Source organism: Eschrichtius robustus, chromosome 2 (genome assembly GCF_028021215.1).
Source record: "Eschrichtius robustus isolate mEscRob2 chromosome 2, mEscRob2.pri, whole genome shotgun sequence".
NCBI lineage: Eukaryota > Metazoa > Chordata > Mammalia > Artiodactyla > Eschrichtiidae > Eschrichtius > Eschrichtius robustus.
This window is the reverse complement of record NC_090825.1, coordinates 59,179,481-59,199,256: the sequence shown is the minus strand read 5'-3', so window position 1 is coordinate 59,199,256 and position 19,776 is coordinate 59,179,481. Positions and strand designations below refer to the sequence as shown.

The following is a 19,776-nucleotide window of genomic DNA, read 5'->3' as shown; positions in this document are numbered from 1 at the left end:
CCTAAAACATTGTCTTTATACATTTAGGTAATGAGCTATAAAATATGAAAAGAAACAAAAATATGAGAACAAAAGATTCAGTTCCTTAAAGCAGTAATAGAAAATGGGTTCCATCTTCATGTTTCAATTAAATAATTGTTTTTTTGATAAAAACTCCTCTATTGATAGCACAAAAATATTTGGCGCAACTACTTAAGCTAACTACTGTTAAGCTGTCTTCTTCTGTGAATATTAATGAAAACATGATAGAAATATAACTAAGATAAATGAGGTGTTTTAACACACATTAATCTTTTGAATTGCACATTCTTCTCTAGAAGGTCATAATAAAAATGAGGTGAGTGTACAATTTATCCTTTTTTACAGATTTGTGTAAAGTACAAATATAACTGCCAAGAAATGAAATATTGCTATTTAAAAGTCCTAGATAAGAAAATAATTACCTTGAATCTTAGACTAAATATTTTTTTAAAGTGAACCAAGTGCTTATTCATTAGATAAAGAAATTTTAAATTAAAAAAAATCAAATGAATAATCATATTTTAAACAAAAATTCTTTTAACACAGCAAATAATACTGTGACATTATTTTCCTGAAGGTAACAAAACCACTCATGCTAGTTCTGCTAAGCTAATACTCTTCATAGAACTTAAGATAAGTATTAATTATGAATGTTCATGAGGTATCTGAAGATACTAGGAGCTAAAATATAATTATACAAAGTTATAGAAGATACTAAGATCAAACATAGCAGTCCAGTGCCAACAAAGTGGTTAAGTGCTGAAAAATTCTTATGCTAAAATAGGTTAATCTGAACTTCTGAGAGCCCTTATAAATGTAAGTTTTTATATTCACTATAAAACATAATAAAGAAAGAAATCACTTCCTGATCCCATTCCTAACTTCTCATTTTAAAATTATCTCTAACAGGACTGATTTCCAATTGAAGTATAATGGAAGTGAAATTCTCATTGTTATCAAAAAAATATACAGAAGTAAATTAGTATATATTCCAAATTCATATAAAGGAAATGTCATTTGGGGAGGGCTTATTGCACTTGCCTTTCACTCAATGAATCTGTAAGCCTGGAATGAGGAAGAATACATTCATTGATTATAAAGTAACAAGTTTCAATCAAAAATTAATGATAAAATGTTCAACGTTCATTTAAAAAATATATCAAGGGTGTGTCTGGGACTGTTTGGTTTTGTTTTCTTTGATGCCGAGTACTTTGTCATCAGTCCTGGCCTGGAATAAGAAAGAACATGCAATTAAAATGCATGAAGAACTACAAAACAAAAAACAAAAAAAATATAAAATAATAAAATGCATGAAGAGATTTAAAAAATTGTTTATGCAAATAATTGATTTTAAAACTTTTACTTTAATGATTTCTAAAAGCAAATTTTAACATTTCTTAAAAATCAGACCTCAAAATATAACAATTTCAGAGCCAGCTTTGTTAAAACTCTAATTAGCCATACCTGTTTGCTTTTGTTCCAATCTTCTGTACTTTGCCTGAGTTATCTTTAGAGGGAAGAAATTCCACAATGAATAACATGAAATAATTAAAAAGCTTTCTAAAAATTTAAAGAGTTAAGGTTGACTGATTAAAGATAATAAAAACCTCCTTAGTACTACATTGTTCGAATTTATATATACCAGAAACTAATTTATAGCATAATTTCTTTGTAATTTACTTGTTTCATTAGTATTACAGCTGATTTTGAAGTTGGGTTAGAGTCGGAACTACCAAAAAACAAGTTAAAGAGGCTTTCTGGCTATATAATTATAGTTAATTTACCACTGTGCCTTGGCAAGTGTTCTCTGAAGGAATTTCTGTTTTGATTAGATCACTCAGCTCCCTAAACCTTTGAGTTCATTCTGTGCTAAATCAAGCCCAAACCAGAGGTTTCCCAAAATTTAAAATCTAATGTCTTCAGCTAATTCTAACCCACCGTAAGGTAACTAACATTTTCCTAAATGGCAGCGTACATGAACTATCCCTTTCAAGGTATGTTTCAGATTTAACAACAATCTCAATTTTAATAAAACATTCCTAGAAAATCAAGTTCTTTAAAATAACTGTAAACTCACCAGTACTTGTGCTTTCTTTGGGTTGGTTAACTGGATTAACCTTATCCTTTCTCAGTTCCTGGATAATGCCTTTATTTAAGCAAACATCTACATGCACATTGAATAGGGTAAGATCTGAAGTCTTTTGTTCTAGGTTACAAACAGGACAAACGAGGACTTGGTCACTGATCACTTCATATAAATAAGGTTGTAGGGGCTCTTTCCTTCTTAATGATGCAACATCTTCATTTTCCAGTGAAACAGCGCAACAATTCTGAGGACAGTGTTCCATATTAAATGATCTGCTTGGAAGACTAGAACATTCCTCTTCGCTGTGCTTATTACTTAGAGCATCTACACCTTCTGTATTAGATGGATTACCAGTAGTCTCTGCCAACTCTACAGAATCTACTGATGTGATCTCTGTATTCTTCTGATGAGTTTCATAATCCTGCTTCTCACAGAGAGAAACAGAATCATGTACGTTTTCTTTCTCGTTCACTTCTGTAGAGGAAGCATGTGAACGTGAGGACATTTTAGAGTTTCCACTGATGGAAGGTCCATCAAGACATGCATCTACATGTTTATTAAAGGCTTCCAGACTGATGTTTCCTTGCTCCCTGAAGCAAACAGGACAGGTAAATATATGACAGTTATCTGAATTCTCCAATGTTTCTAAATTCTCACTCATCCTCTTCTTTAAAACTTGGAAGGATTGTGATGTCTGTAAACTTTGTTTATCTACAGTTTCACATTTAAATGTGTCCTGGTAGCTCCAATTCCTTTCAGACCGTTTTTTGTCAAAGAAACTCTTCTTATGAGCCATTTCTAGAGGTTTTAGAAACTGATCTTTGTCAGTTTTCTCTAGTATACACCTAGTGGCTGACAGGGCTTGGTTTCCAGGCTGTAAGAAGCCAATAATGCTCCTTTGTTGGTGTTTCTTCTCCTCTTCATTGGGAAAACCAGATAGCCGCACCCCTAAATTAAACCAACCATAATTAATCCATTTCAAATTCAATAAAGACATTTTGCATAGTACTATTATAACATATATGAAAAAGGCTGTTTAGCCAAAAATAATAAGCAACACTGTATTTTCTGAATTAAAGGATGCTTTTTCAAAGGTGGTATTATGAGTAGAAATTAACTTTCTTTATAAAGCTGGGTATACTAAATAGTAAGTATCCACTGGAGTTAGCATGATTATATAGGTCTTTCAGTTAATATCTGACACGTGATACCATTAAATATCGAGTAACTAATTGGAGTCAATTGCATAGATTCTTTAGCTCCCTTTTTTGCAATAGGCGCTATTTTTTAGAGCAATTTTAGGTTCTCAGCAAAGTTGAGTAGCAAGTACAGAGAGTTCCCATATACTACCTGCCCCACACATGCACTCCTCCTCCACTATCAACATCCTACACCAGAGTGGTACATTTGTTACAATCAATGAATCTATACTGACACGACATTATTACTCAAAGTTCATAGTTTACATTAGGGTTCCCTCTTGATGTTGTACATTCTATGGGTTTTGACAAATGTACAATGACATGTATCCACCATTATAGCATCATACAGAATAGTTTCACTGCCCTAAAAATACTCTGTGCTCTGCCTATTCCTCCCTCCCCCCACCCTTGACAACCACTGATCTTTTTAGTATCTCCATAGTTTTGCCTTTTCCAGAATGTCATACATTAGAATCATACAGGATGTAGCCTTTTCAGATTGGCTTCTTTCAGTTAATAATATATGTTTCCTCCATGTCTTTTCATGGCTTGACAGCTCATTTCTTTTCTTCTCCCCCACCCTCTACTCCAAGAGCTCATTTCTTTTATGTGCTGAATAATATTCTGTTGTCCAGACGTACCACAATTTCCATTCACCTACTACTGGAGGACATCTTGGTTGCTTCCAAGTTTTGGCAATTATAAATAAAGCTGCTATTAACATCCACTCTTTAGCTCTTTTAGTTAACATACTTTATTCAAATTGACTTCAGTGTGCGCTATCTTTCATATGTGAAAGTATGGCTAATGACCCATTCTTAGCAGTAAAGTTGGCATTTGGAGTGCTTATCCCTAAACATTCTCTCACTCGTTCACTTTGGAAACATGGTTTGTTTGTCTTTTTTTACCACGTGATGGCTAGAAATGTGGTTTTATAGTGCCACAATCCCTTATCTGTAATTCTGAAATCCAAAAAGCTCTGAAAATTGTAAGCAACAAATGGTAATTGATGACAAGATTGGTGTGAGACTATTTAGAGTCTTTACAACTCAGTGTGAATAATTTTTTGTTTTGCTACAGAAATAATAATGTGTTTGATCATGAAGTGCTGCTTCAGATCCCAAAGGAGTATTATATAATATACTCAACATGCACTGAATTTGTTTTCTAAAATCTGAAAAGTTTAAAATTTTGAAAGATACCTAACCCCAAGGATTTCTGTAAGTAGTAAGGAAAAGAACGACTTTAATTGGTTCTTACTGGAATTAAACTAATGATCATGGCTTCACATGCATCAGGTTCTAAGAATCAAGAAAAATGGCAGTGGCATAAGTACAACTTCCTAGACAGGTTTAAGAAATAAAATGGAGGTGAGAATATTTCCCAAGTTGATTCTTTGGAAAAGTCTAGCAGATTTAAGGAATAACAAGTGAAGAAAAGTCATACCCATAAGTCTTAATCTCAAGGGATGTGGAAAATCAGCATCAATTTCTGTTCTTAGCAATTCTTTAGCAATAGCAAATATTTCTTCTGCAGTAGAAACAACAGATGAAACTGTAGATGCACGAGTTTTTACTTCAAAATTCACATTCTTTAGCTTAATGGTAACAGTTCTACCCTGTAACAAACAGAATACATTATTATATATGGCTATTTAACTTCCAGAAAAAAGTTATCTTACAGGTTAGAAAAATTCAGAAAGGTCTCTTGTGTACACAGAGTACGGAAGTATAATCAATTATTTACAAAACATGGTAACGTGGAGCTTTTGTAGGAGGAGGAGTTGTTGCCCTACCCTCTGTGCCTAAACAAAACACTAATGAAAGACAGCAAAAACAAACACAATTTTGGCTTATGTTATAAAATAATGACTCAATCTTTAATGGTCTAGGGGCTGATCATAGAGTTTTCGTATCCACACTCCCTTCCCTATGTTTGTCAACTGCATCATATAATAGTTTCTATATAAGAGAAATTTCTAGGAAGGAAGAACTCCAATGACACACTAGTTGACAGGTCTTACAACGGCAAAACACTAAACTTACAATTTTAATTCTTTGGGGTTGAGATCATTCAATGTTAAAGATCAACATTCATTAAATAAAGACCCTAAAACAGTGCCTGACATATATTAAACGGCAATAAATATTAACTATTACAATTACAAAAAAAACCATGGTAATGAAAATTGTCATAAAGAATAACTGAAATCCATAAGTAATCTAAAAATCCCATTTTAGTCAGTAATTATTACTTCCCTCTCCAACTGACTTTTTATAAAAGATTTTTATATAAAGGGCAACGTTAACTGATTACTTTTCTTTTTACTGAATCTTTTTTTGAGGTTAATTCAGTACCTAAAAAGATAGGAAAAAAAATCTTTCTGAAGGGACCTCATTGAAAAGATCTTCTGGACAGCTCACACTTATTGTGTGCCTACTATATGCCAGATATTATGTTAAATTTATGTGTTAGAACTCCTTTACAGTTATTGCTTAATGGATACAGAGTTTCATTTTGGGATAATGAAAAAGTTCTGGAGATCAAAAGTGTTGATGGTTGTACAATCTGAATGTACTTAATGCCACTAAAATGTATACTTAGAAAGTTAAAACAGTAAATTTTGTAATGTATATTTTGCTACCTCCTGGAGGTTGTGAGAGTAGGTTAGGCTTATTAACTCACTTCCAAAGAACAGAGTATGGAAAGGGAAAAATAGTAATTTCACAGTGGAGAAGCCTAGCAAACACTACTTTAACCAAGTGAGGATGGTTATTCTCACCTGTGACATCATGTGGCTATCATATACCCTGATGGGATGTGATGAGAAGGATACTTCATTTCTGTGGTATTCTTTCTAAAAACCTATAACCCTGGTCTAATCATAAGAAAATCATCAGACAAACCCAGACTGGAAGACATTCTGCAGTATACCTGGCTAGTATCCCTCAAGACTGTCAAGGTCATGAAAAACAAGGAAATACGGAGAAACTGTCACAGATTAGAGGAAACTGGGAAGACATGACAACTAAATGCAATGTGGTTCCCTGGACTGAACCCTGGAACAAAGAGAGGACATGAATGGAAAAAAACAGGTAAAACAAAAATACTGTCTGGATTTAGTTAACAGAAATGTGTTAGTGTCAGTTTCTTAGTTTTGCAAATGTACTATGATAATATAAGTTGTTAATAATGAGGGAAACTGGGTATACTGGAAATCTCTATATTATCCTTGTAACTATTCTATAAATCTGAAATGATTCTAAAATTAAAAGTTTATCTAAAAAATTTTTAAAAAAGAACTCTCTATATATTTAAGGTATAACAGAGAAGGATTATAAGAAAATATTCATTAGATATCCCTTTCTTTGTAATAACTTTTTATTGCTTTTGTATTATACTTTGTAATAACTCTACCTCTGTTTTGAGAATGTTGGAAAAATACTAAACATGGATTGTTGTGAGTGAAGATTATAAAATACAAAGTTCAAAGCCTTCCAGGTTTTGTTCTCAATATGTTAAGCAACCTAGATTAAGGCCTTGAAACAAAATGCCTATTCCAGAAGGTCACTGTCTACCTGACAATGACATTAAAGGATAATTGGAAAGGCATTTATAACAAGCACAGTTCTAGGGAAATCCTTCCCTATCCCTTATTCTTTACTGCCAATATAACTCTGATTCTGAACTTATTCAAATGTACTCCCAAGGTAATATAAACTTCTCTGGAATTATATTGGAATCACTCCAGCCTCATAAGTTGCTTCTCATAAAATGACCTCATCATAGGCCTCAGATAAGGGTCAGAATTCAATTTGTCTCTACTGAAGACAAGAACTCTCTTTTCTGACACATCCCAATTTGTATTTCAATGCAAAATCTAACTCGTGGTTTAAGGTAGCTTTTTACTATAAAAAATTTAGAAAACTAAGAACACTGCATAAAAATAAAGTACCTTAAGTCCTTCTTTCTGCAGATCTTGAGCAAGTTCACTGCAAAGTTCTTGGCACAAGCTGTACTGTTCTTCTGCTTTACTTATCTCACTGAATGTCCTAGAAAGGCAAGAATCATTTTGGTGCACAAAGTAAACTACAATTCAGTTACTTTAGAAATAATATAGTACATGTAAATGGCCTAGCATTAAGTTATATTTTCTACAGTACAGAATAAAGTTTTCAGATGAACTAAGATATGATTAAGTAAAAACATCCAAGATCTTAAATAATGGAAGATTGTTTATAGCTAAACTGATTAGCAAAGGTGCATTTGCTCTCTACAATATTTTTTAAAAGATGATTAAAGTCACCAACATATAAGGATAAGGCCCTCAAAACTTACAAAACATTAGGATACATATGTATACAGACTCTGCTACAGAGGATTATCTTAAGAAAGTACAAATGAGAACAACATTCCAATTACTGCATGTGTATTTTCTGTAAGCGAATTATCTTCAAGTAGATTTAAGGGGTTGATTCGTGGCACCTACATAAAGTCATCTAATAGGCAACTGGAAATGGAGGGCTGGTAAGATTAAATGTAGAACTTGTGACTTCATCTGCACAAGGGTATTGAAAGGTCATATTAACATAAAGACACTAAAGAGAGAGTGGGGTAACCAGTAAAAAAGCCCAAGCAAACCCTGAATAGTCATTCAGTGAAAAGTCCCCCTTCTAACTATTCCCAGCTACCCAGTTCTCTTCCCTAGTGGCAACCAATATTGCCAGTTTCCTATTCATTATTTATTCCTCTAGAATACTGTATGCATATAAAAGCAAACAAGCAAACATTTCCCCTATATAAACAGTAGAATATTAGATACATTATTTACCACTTTGCTTTTCTCATTCATCCTGGTGAGAGTTCCCTATAAGTAAATAATTTCATTTTTATATGGCAGCATAAATTCTAATTTAAAGATGTAAGATCATTTAACCAATCCTCTATTTGTAGAAACTTATTTCCAATCTTTTGCTATCACAAAAAAAAATGCAGTGCATAACCAGGTATACATGTAAAATGACATGTGATTACACCAGTGGAATGAATGCCTAGAAGAAGAACTGTGGGACCAAAGTACATGTGTATCTGTGATCTTGATAGATACTGCCAAATTGCTTGCCCCCTGCGGTAGGCAAAATAATGGTCCCCGAAGATGTTCAAATCCTAATCTCTCAGAATCTAGTACTTTACATGGTAAAATGAACTTTATAGATGTGGTTAAATTAAGATGGGGCGATTATCCTGAATTATCCAGGTAGGTCCAATGTAATCTCAAGGGTCCTTGTAAGAAGGAGGCAGGAAGGTAAGAGTCAAAGAAAGACAAAATGTGAGAGGTGAAGATAGAGAATGGGGCCGTGAGCCAAAGAATGCAAGAAGCCTCTAGAAGCTTTTAGTAAGGAAATGGATTCTCCTCTGGGGCCTCTGGAAGGAATGCAACCCTGCTGACACCTTAATTTTAGGACTTCTGACCTTCAGAACTGTAAGAGAATAAATTTGTGGTAATTAGTTATACCACCAACAAGAAACTAGTACACCCTCCTTTAGAGTTTAATAGCTTTTTCACTCCCATAGTCTTGTCAATAGAGCGTGCATCTTTGCCAAGTTGATTAGTGAAAAATGCTATCTCAGAGAATTTTCAATCTGAATTTCTTAAATTATATGGAGACTGAGATTATTTTCACATGTTTATAAAGCCATTTGTACTGTCTTTTCTGTTAACTAATTAGATCTTTGTTCACTTTTTTCTGTTGGTTTGGTGGCCCTTTCTTAAGAAATATTAATATTAGTTAATATTAATATTCTTGTACAGCAAGCAATGTTCTCAATAACAAAAGACAAAATAGAAGAAAAAATCATTAAATAGGACGATACTATCTCACTTTTGGATGCTTTTCCCCCCTCTTTTCCTTTGACTGCTTTTATGTAAATCACAGCCTAAAACAGCAATATTTATCAAAGTCATTTACTGAGTGTGTTGTCTTGTAAAAGTCATTCATCTTTTCTAGGGAACCCCCTTGCACTGTTGGTGGGAATGTAAATTGATACAGCCACTATGGAGAACCGTATGGAGGTTCCTTAAAAAACTAAAAATAGAATTACCATATGACCCAGCAATCCCACTACTGGGCATATACCCAGAGAAAACCATAATTCAAAAAGACACATGCACTCCAATGTTCACTGCAGCCCTATTTACAATAGCCAGGTCATGGAAGCAACCTAAATGCCCATCGACAAACGAATGGATAAAGAAGATGTGGTACATATATACAATGGAATATTACTCAGCCATAAAAAGGAATGAAATTGGGTCATTTGTAGAGATGTGGATGGCCCTAGAGACTGTCATACAGAGTGAAGTAAGTCAGAAAGAGAAAAACAAATATCGTATATAAACACATATATGTGGAATCTAGAAAAATGGTACAGATGAACCGGTTTGCAAGGCAGAAATAGAGAACAAACATGGACACCAAGGGGGAAAAGGGGGGGTGGTGGAGGTGGTGGGATGAATTGGGAGATTGGGATTGACATATATACACTAATATGTATCAAATAGATAACTAATAAGAACCTGTTGTATAAAAAAAAAATAAATAAAATTAAAAAAAAAAAGTCATTCAGCTTTTCTGATCATGAATAATATATGTGCAAAATGAACACAACCTTATACTAGGTCCATGGTTCTTAAATGTCTTAGTGGAACTTTGGTTCTTTGAGGAGATAAGCGAGGGGCTTTTCAAACAATGACATATTTCCCAAAACAATAAGGTTTCATCAAGATTTCATTTGACTTCAGACAAGATTGTAAACCACTGAACTAGATCACCCCTAAGCTCTCGTTCATCAGTATCTTACTATTTGATGCCTGTGGTTATTCACCAATATTTGAAGAACTTCAAGAAGAATTTCCATTATCATTTCTTAAATTTCCCAAATAACTATTCAGTATAATTTTTCTTATAAATAAGCCTAGAAATTAAGATTTAGAATCCTAAAATGCTTGGTTTTCACTGAATAGGAACAAAACCAACATTTAAAAAAATAACTGCAGTTAAATTTTTTCCCATTGAGAACATAGCAAGCAAAGATAATAAAGCATTGCACTGCAATATTTACTGTAGGAGTGTCAACTGCTGAAAATTGTTATTTGGTTTGCAAATAGATTTTTAAATTTCAGTGATATTTTACTAAAAATTAAAAATTAGTTTAAAATAATACAAATTATGAATAATTAGTAACAAAACATTACCTCTCAACACTCATGCTTTTCCTCTCTCCATCCCTTGAAATTAAAAAAAAAAAAAGCTTTTATTTGCTTTCTCAAAGAAGATTGACTTTCTTTTAGTCAACCAAGATGATTTTACATCAGTTACCCTTTAGAGATCTCAATGTTTTAGATTAAAAGATATACATCATGAAACACAGTGAGTTTTTTAATCTAAAAATAAAACTATCACCAAAGAATGTAGAAAGATATGCTAATATAATTACATGTGTGATGGATCAAGTCTATATCTATCAAAGAGAACAAATTTGAAAACAGGATGATATTATAAATTGTTTCTATTAAAAGCCTGAATATAAAAAATCACAACTTACAAAAACCAACAGAAGGTAGTAGCATAATGGCTTGCAGTTATAAGATAGAATTAAATTTTAAATAATTTAATATCCATTATCTAGTTTTTGGCCTAGTACATTAATAATAGCCTATTTATTATTCACTTACACCACTCTATAGAAGCTCAGTCAAAATTTGCCATACAGCAATAGGATGATGATTGGAAATCTGAACCACCTAGTTTGGTTGGATTCTAGCTGCTCTGGTAGGAGTAGTTAAAACCAGAAAGCTGAAATGACATGTAGATTATTCATTTTCCTAATATTTCACACACCAATTATGAATCAAGCACTGTTCTAGGCCTTGGAGATAACAGTAATGAACAAAACAGACCAAGTGCCTCCCTTTAAGAAACTTATATCTTAGTGACTTCCCTGGTGGCACAGTGGTTAAGACTCCATGCTCCCAATGCAGCGGGCCTGGGTTCGATCGCTGGTCAGGGAACTAGATCCCACACGCGTGCCACAACTAAGAGTTCGCATGTCACACCTAAGGAGCCTGCACACCACAACAAAGGAGCCTGCCTGCCACAACTAAGACTCAGTGCAACCAAATAAATAAGTTCAATAAATGTTAAAAAAAATAGTTATAAAGAAACTTATATCTTAGTGGAGGGAGACAAATAAACAAACACAGCAGTAAATATGGAACAGGTTAGAAGGGGAGAAGTACTACAGATTAAAAAATAAAGCAAATTAGGGAAACAGAGAATGTGGATAGAAGGGAAGGTAAGTTTGCTATTTTATATTGTTAAAAATTACCTATGAATTTCACTTAAAAGCATTACCTCCATCTCTACCACAGGTTAATATGTGCATGTTATATTAAAAACTATATTGTTTTCAAGCACTATGGAAATAAAAAGAGGATAATTTTTGGATTAAAGAAGAAAGTTTTATTTATCATCGCCTTCATATACTGGATTATTTATACTACTGTGATGTCTTTCTCTTATCTTTCATTATATCCACTCAAGATCAAAGTCAGCTACCTGGACTTGAAAGAATGAGGAGCACGGAGAGATGAGAAAAATAATAGCACATGCCTTGCAATCTCTGTAAGGTTTAGCAGGTCTAATTGGTTAATCAAACTTATTTTATATGCCTCCTCAGTAATCTTCTTGTTTTCCTTTAATTTAACTATATGAATATAAAAGAGTTATTCTGAGGGCAGGCTAACAAGATGATAATAAAATGGTAAAAACAGTGCCCAGTGTTAATTTTCATTCTTGTTTTTAGTGCCTTCCTTTCACCCACCCTGAACAGTGTACCCTTCTAGCTCTGGGATCCTTCTTTTTAAGACCCGGATGAAAGAGTGGCAGGGAGGAAACACAGGGCCTCTCCTCTAGCCGTTTCCTCTTCTCTTAGATCTTTGCATGGCTGGCCCCTTCAGGTCTCTGCCTCTGGAGAACCGCTGCCAACCCTATCTCTTACCCCCCAAGTCAACGTCTACGCCCCCACTCTGCCTTACTTTCTCCATTTGTTTATTTGGTTACTTTTTATTTCCCACACTACTCTGCAAACTCCATGAAGGCAGGACTTTGTCTTGTTTACTGCTATTATCCCCAGTGCCTAGAACAGTGCCTAACACAAAGTACTCAGTACTGAATGAATGAATCATTTACAAAACTGGAAAAGAGAAGAAATACAGGTAGTTCATGAAGGCTTTCAAAGAATCGTTAAGTCTACTTGCTTAAAGGGTGAGTTCTGGAGTATGAGCCATCTTTCTCACCTCCACAATCTGATCACCAGTATTCTTACGTTCTGAACAAAGAACAAGGCAGGTACAGAAAAAGAAAGCACCCATCATTCCTCTTATCCCTCTATCTAACTGCTGTAGCCAACAACCTAGGAGTGATTTTTTACTCCTCTTTTCCTTTTCTCTCACATCCAATCTTTTGACTCTAATTCAAAAATTATATTCTGAATTGAGCTAGCCTAAAAGAAATTTAAAACATGTTATATCCTTGTAGTCTCTATCTCAATGGTGAAAACTGTTATTTCAGCAAATGATAAAGAAAAAGCAGAATAATTATAAATACAGATACCTTGCCAGGTGTGTTGAACCTAGACCCAAGGAAATATGAAGGAAATAATGCCAAGATGTCTCAGAGAAAAGGAGAGAAAGTAATGCCCTCTGTTGGTAGAGTTCTGTACAAGTAATAATTCCAAGGGCCTTTAACATTTTCTCTGTAACTTTTCCTATTCCAGAAACCTAGAAAAGAATCAATTTATCATTAATACATTTTAAAATTAAGATAAGAAGTGATATTATAATCTCATCATACATTTTATAACTAATAAAATGTATAAATAATGTGCCTAGTTTCAAAAGTCACACAAGAGAACGGCTTTAGTTACTTTTTGGCTATATTTCCTAAACTAGTGTTCCATGAAAATTAAAAATTTTAAATTCCATGAAATTTTTAAAAAGCATTTAAAAAAGAGTTCTGTGGTCATATAAACTTGGGGAATGGTAGGATAAACAACTTTTTATTCCCTTTTAATTTTTTAAAATTGAAGTATAGTTGACGTACATTATATTAGTTTCAGGTGTACAACACAGTGATTCAACATTTATATACGTTATGAATCAGTCACCACAATAAGTCTAGTAATCACCTGTCACCATACAAAGTTATTATAATATTACTGACTATAGTCTCTATACTGTACATTACATCCCATGACATTTTTTTTATTACTCCAAGTTTGTACCTCTTAATCCTCTTTACCTGTTTTGCCCAACTCCCCACCCCCTCCCCTCTGGAAACCACCAGTTTGTTCTCTGTAACTATGAGTCTGTTTCTAGGATAAACAAACTTTAAATGAACTTTTGTATTGTAAGAATTATGAACCTTCAATAAACTAATATCTCTTGTGACCCACCAAGGGTGGTACATTCCAAAGTTCTTTGACCCCAGAACGTTTTTTAACAGAACACCCATTCATACCTTAAAAATACATTGGAAAACACCGCTTTATAGCTACATTTTATATATACTAAGCTATTCAGGAGTCATTATACATTATATATTTTGATATAGCCTTTCTTCTGAGCGTTGAAAATGTTTATTTAGATTCACTAATATACATTATGCTGAGTCAGGAAAGCAAGCCCTAGAACATCAAATAGTGTATAGTGCAATTATTATTTTTTAAAAAGCATATATATGCAGAACAATCTAGAAACTGTAAAAAAAAATAATAAAATATACCCTTTTTATAATTCCTGAGGGATCAATTTACCATTTTAAAGATGGTAAACTATTTGGGTTTTTTTTTTTCTGGTCAAAAACAATTAAAATTCTAAATCTTTTCAACAAACTTTTCAACAGATAAGCTTCCTAAACCTCACTTTTAGGATTTCACAGAAAGATTTCTTCAAGTCCAAATTAAATCATCCGTTATCATTCTTTCTTGTTAGCTATCATTTTTAAAAGTTTCTGAAAGAATGATTACTATCATCCTAAATAGTATTTCTTCAGAACACCGAGTATATACATAGATGACAAAATTTTGCATAAAAGTTCACCTTTCTAATGGGTAAGTCCTTGATGAAGTCCATCACAGCTTGTCTATTAGGAAGAATTTGGTATTGTCCATTTGGTTTATTCTTATCACTGCATACTTTCGCTAACATTGTATTTGGTGCAATGCCTTAAAAGAAGAACACTCTGATGACTCAAAGAACATGATATGTATGATTTTAAAATATGTGATAACAACACAGAAAAAAAATTAAATGCAAAAATCTGAAATGATGTGGAATGCTACTTTAAAAATAACATTTGATTACTATCTATCTCCCCAGGGCTTGCTATGGTTTTAGGAAAAGGAATTGTATTAGTTATTGTGACAGCAGAAATGAGGAATATTTAAATCTCCATGGTATTTTAAAGTCTAAGAGTAATTTCTGAGTTTAAGTGATATTATTAGTTTACTTACTATATTTAGTAGGAATACAGGGCTGTCTTACAGAAAAGATCGAGCATATAATTTAGGATGGATGTTTACTCTTTGAAAAGGTCTTCTGTATAGATTATCCACATAAAGAAAAAAAGAATCAAAGATTCTGTTTCCAGTATATTTAAAACAATGATAATGAAATGCGTGTATCCTTTTTTATGCTACTCACAAAGCAAATTACCCCTTTTCAGAGAGGTGTTTTATAATTTCTAGGTGTCTTAATGATTAAGATAACTTGAAATAGGTATATTCAACTATGATCATCAAATAGTTCAATTTTTATACACATCTTTCTAAAATTTATTACTTATTCTCATGCTTTGGCATAGGAAGAAAAGACTAACCCAATCATAATATGGCTTTCTTAAGATAATCTAGGGTCCTCATGAATATCAGTTTCTATGTTAAGACACAGTGATACCCTCATGAGTTATTGGTATATGTAAAGCTCTTTTTCCCTTCACCAGATGATCCTAGATTGCTGTGTTGCTAGTTCGTGTTTTTTCCTGTCTCATCCATATTTTGTGTGGTCATCTGTGGTCTCTCTTGCACTGTAAGTCTTCAAAGGGAAAACAAAGTATTATGTCCAAAACCAATTAAAATATATTTTGTGTTTCAAAAAAGATAGCTACATGAGCTTTATGATAAGTTTTTGCTTTGGACACATGGGCTTTTGTGCTTAATTCCAATTTACCTATAGGTTCACGGTATTCTGAATAGGTGAATTGTCAGAAGTTAATAAAAACACAGCTAAGTAAAATGTTACTCTATACTTTACAGTGAGAAACTACTAATATTACACTATGTTAGCTAGTCTGAAAATTGTAACTATTGGAACCATCAATATCCTTTTAAGTACCTGCACTGGCTGTCAGTGTAGTTTTTTGCTCGATTCTGAAACGAATTTCCTTTACCACTTCCTCAGCTGATGTTCCAAAAACAATTGAGTTTTGGAGTATTTGAAGATTATTCAGTTCTTCAAAGTTCACTTGGAAAGGGTTTCCTGGGGACTGCAAATCAGGAGGACTATCTTCAAAAAGTAGAGGAGAGATGGATCGTTCCTGCTCACGCAGTTTATTAACTTCCTTTCCTGGTTTATCTAAATTATAAACAGGAACAGTAATTCATCTTCATTTTAAAAATTACATACTTCACAAATTAGGTTTCCCTACAGTCTTTCTAAAGACAAAACAAACCTAGTTTAGTTTTCTTTCTAAGAACCAAGATCAGAAATGTCAGCATTTATATTTTTAACTGTTTACCAAAGAAAACACTGATTCTAAGTTTTTCTTAAAAGGAATATTATCCATTTCCATTGTATACATTTTAAAACGAAATATCTTATGTAAATCTCACTAATTTTTGTACTGAAATTAATTGAAACCCAGAATTGGAATTAGATTCACAGTACTTTTTTCTCAAAAAGATGAAAGGTTTTTTTCCTGTACTCATCTCTAGAGGAAAAAAAGAACCTTCTTAAATTAGAATTTAGGAATAAGGAAAAAGGCGTTAAGCAACATAGAGCAATTATGCCTGAAAGATAAATTTTGCTTTTGGAGGGGGAAAAAAGCCTAAAATTTTTTTTCATTCATGGAAGAACTTTTCAAATGTTAAATAATCTGAATTTTCTTCTTTCAAATGCTGATTTTAATTTTGACTTGTTTGTTTATAAAGTATCACTTTTACTAAGAGCACATTTGAAATAAATAGAAATTACTTCTGGAAGTTATATTTCTTTAAATATATAAATTCTTAAGGTCTAATCAGATTAACCATGGTCCAAGTTTAAGAACGAGAAGCCTTTGTTATTATCAAAAGGCAGTAAAATAATATTAATATTAAAAAGTACAGTAAAAAAACTAATCTGGTTATTATCTCATTTTAGTTGCATTTTTCATAAATGAACTGTGAAATACACTTAAATCTATACAGATACTAAAAATGTCCTTATGAACAAATCTATTGAAGACTTTACTTTCCAGGCTTAATGGAAGAGAAATCAGTTGAAGTGTAAAATTTATAAAAACTAAGATTAACAACAGAGCTTTCTCATCCATTTCATAATTTTATTACATATAAATGTTTTCCAAATTAAGGTAAATACAGATGCAAAAATTAAATTTCTAGTTTCAAGGCACATATACTTAAAAAATGAAGTTGGCCTTTTCGAAAGATTTTATAAAGATAATATAAGTAAAATGACAGACACCTAATTAGTTTCAAATTTTTAAGTTTGTAATATGAATTAAGTTACAGACAGGTATTTTCCAAATCTGAATTCCCAAGCCATATACAAAACAAGCCTTATTTTCAAACTTACACTAGCTGTTATTTATGTACTTTAGTTCCTTTCATTTTCCATTATCTGGTTTTAAAATGCAGAGCAATTCAGGGGGATTAACACTAAGGCACAGCTGAAATGGTATTTACCTGGACCCTCTTTTTCCCAACTAGATGTGTGAAAGTCAAGGTAAAGAGCTACGGAAAACCTGCAGGCCACGTAAGGCACGTTCACAACCTCCTTCTGCAGTTCCTTATGCCATGTTTTGTACCTCATGCTTCTATCACACTACCCTCAGGTGAGTCACTGATAGTAGGACACTACAGTAGAAAGCAAAGCATGCTGTTTTCAGGTTCATTGTTTAGAGCCGCTGCTGAATGGTGTAGTTATCGTTTCAATCTGTCTACTTCTCTGTGAGGCCTGGCTATGCAACCAACTGCTGAAGTGGTTTTTTATTTGCTTTCTGAAAGAAATATCTTTATAAGCCTCATAACTGAGGTGATCAGCATATAAAAGTAAGGTTTCTTATAATCTGAAACAGTAGGATTAAGATCCCATCTGGATGGCAAGTGCTAAAAAGTATACAGTACAGTATTTTAGTTTTTTACATTGCCTGGCACCATCTAGATTTATGAGAGAATAAACATAAAATAATAATAATTATTATTTTATTTCTTTACAGACTGCACCTTTTAGAAAAGGGGCAAACAGCAGAAAAATCCCTTGGACTTTAGAGGAAGATATATCAACCACCTGCCATGACTCCAACTCACTGCTGACAGCTTCTCTGGGCATAATGTGAAATCAGACATGCCTGAAAGTCCAGCCCACAGGCACTTATATATGAAAAAAAAAAGTTAAACTATTTAAATTGCTTAAGAATATGAAATACATGAAGAGGAAAGTACATAAATAAATATGTTAAAAGCAACAGATATTAAAAATTCACATCCTCATAATGAGTGTGGACATATAGTAAATGAAAAGAACATTAGTAGAGAATGAAAATATTTACCTTAGTCCCAATATAATTTTTTTATAACATATTGTGAAAGTAATTATTATAGGAGACCCTCAGGGGATGCTTTGACATAACTATTTAATGGCTCCCCTCCTTTCTCCTGTGAAAAGTAAGGAACTAACAAAGTAAGATTTTAAGCAAAGTGACATTAGACTTTGTGTGTCACTTCCTCAAACAATAAAGTTATACTAAGAGCAAAAAACCTTTTGCTCCAAGCCTCTGTGTCCAGAAATTATGTTTGTTTATTGTTTAATGTTTCTCTTAAAGAGAGAGACCTACCCCATTAGAGCTCTAAGTAAGGTAATAAAATTATGATTTGATGTCCATACTAAATTTGCTCCAAAGATGTGAGCCCCAAACAATGGTAAAGTTAGAATTTTATGGCATTGAGGATCCACCATGTTTGCTTCAGAGAAAGTTACAAAGAGCTTCCCCACCACAGCCTGTCCCCCCTGAAGCAGTTAATGAGTTGTACACATGAAACGTGGCTATGGGTTTTGAGCAAACCCTCTATTTCTACCTTTTCATCCAGGTGAACTTTGCTCAGGGGTCCAGGGCAGTGCTGGCATTTGAAGTAATCACACCTCTGACAGAGGACTGAAAGCAGTACGTGTATTATCTGCATGATTTTTGGCATTGTTTTGGGTAGGTAATAAGGGGCTCATTTGAAAAAAACCTTGGGGTCATAAAACTTGTTTCATTATATATAAAAAGAATCAAAATAAGATCTAAGGCCAAGAAGGGAGTTGGGGAGTCATTAATTTCCGCAAGGTTAAGAACAGTAATCACTGTATAAACAGATTATAGAAAATTTGGGAAATAAAGAAAAAAAAACTCCATCCAGTGTTTTGATATGTTCGAGGCTAAATAAAAAAGAATCTACTTTCTATTAACAGCTACATAAAAAGGCCACCATAAACAAAGAACCTCCTCAGATTCAAGGCAATCCAACCCCTGGTTAGTTATATCTTACGGAAAAAACTGCTATGAAATTACTTTGTTTAGGGACTCTGCACACTTTTAAAGTCTAGAGATTTAACAATCTCATTTGGTTTAAAAGTGGCATTCCACACATTTATCTCAGAAAACCCACTTGGTTGTGCCGTGCAGCTTGTGGGATCTTAGTTCCCCGACCAGGGATCAAACCCGTGCCCCCTGCAGTGGAAAGCGTGGAGTCCTAACCACTGGACCACCAGGCAATTCCCTGATTTTTCATTTTTAATACTTTTTCATAATAAAGCTATATTTAGTCCCACACCTATGCATCCTAATGAGTTAACTGGTTAATTCAAAGGATTTTTTGTTTGTTTGTTTGTTTTTAGTCTGAGCATTCTAATAAATTGCTTACCATTTTCTAGAGAGTTCCCTGTTTTGATGAAATACTTCCTTTTGTCCTCAGGCCAATTTTGTCTTTCCTCTAAATGCTTTGTTATATTCACGTAGGCTTCATCAAGACTCAGGGCCATAAAATTGGGATCATAATCAGCAAGTATGTCCTTAACCTTCGAAAGGAACAAAATGGTTTAATTTTGCTGCCAAAGCAAAACGTGCCACATACAGCTGATAAGAA

General features: G+C 33.3%; 1 protein-coding gene across 2 annotated transcripts in view; it reads right to left on the bottom strand.

Moving 5' to 3' along the window:
- Window positions 1–392: 392 nt before the first annotated feature.
- The window catches only part of POLK (DNA polymerase kappa), a 75,089-nt gene continuing 55,705 nt past the window's right edge, over window positions 393–19,776 (bottom strand). For both annotated transcript variants that reach the window (XM_068535525.1, XM_068535524.1), the window contains exons 6-15: window positions 19,555–19,708; window positions 15,764–16,003; window positions 14,471–14,595; window positions 12,984–13,150; window positions 10,565–10,597; window positions 7,265–7,361; window positions 4,756–4,927; window positions 2,099–3,055; window positions 1,486–1,528; window positions 393–1,249 (exon numbers count right to left, since the gene is read on the bottom strand). In XM_068535525.1, the coding sequence (XP_068391626.1) occupies window positions 1,165–1,249; window positions 1,486–1,528; window positions 2,099–3,055; window positions 4,756–4,927; window positions 7,265–7,361; window positions 10,565–10,597; window positions 12,984–13,150; window positions 14,471–14,595; window positions 15,764–16,003; window positions 19,555–19,708 (2,073 nt within the window). In that variant the 3' untranslated portion in view covers window positions 393–1,164. The remainder of the gene's footprint in view (window positions 1,250–1,485; window positions 1,529–2,098; window positions 3,056–4,755; window positions 4,928–7,264; window positions 7,362–10,564; window positions 10,598–12,983; window positions 13,151–14,470; window positions 14,596–15,763; window positions 16,004–19,554; window positions 19,709–19,776) is intronic.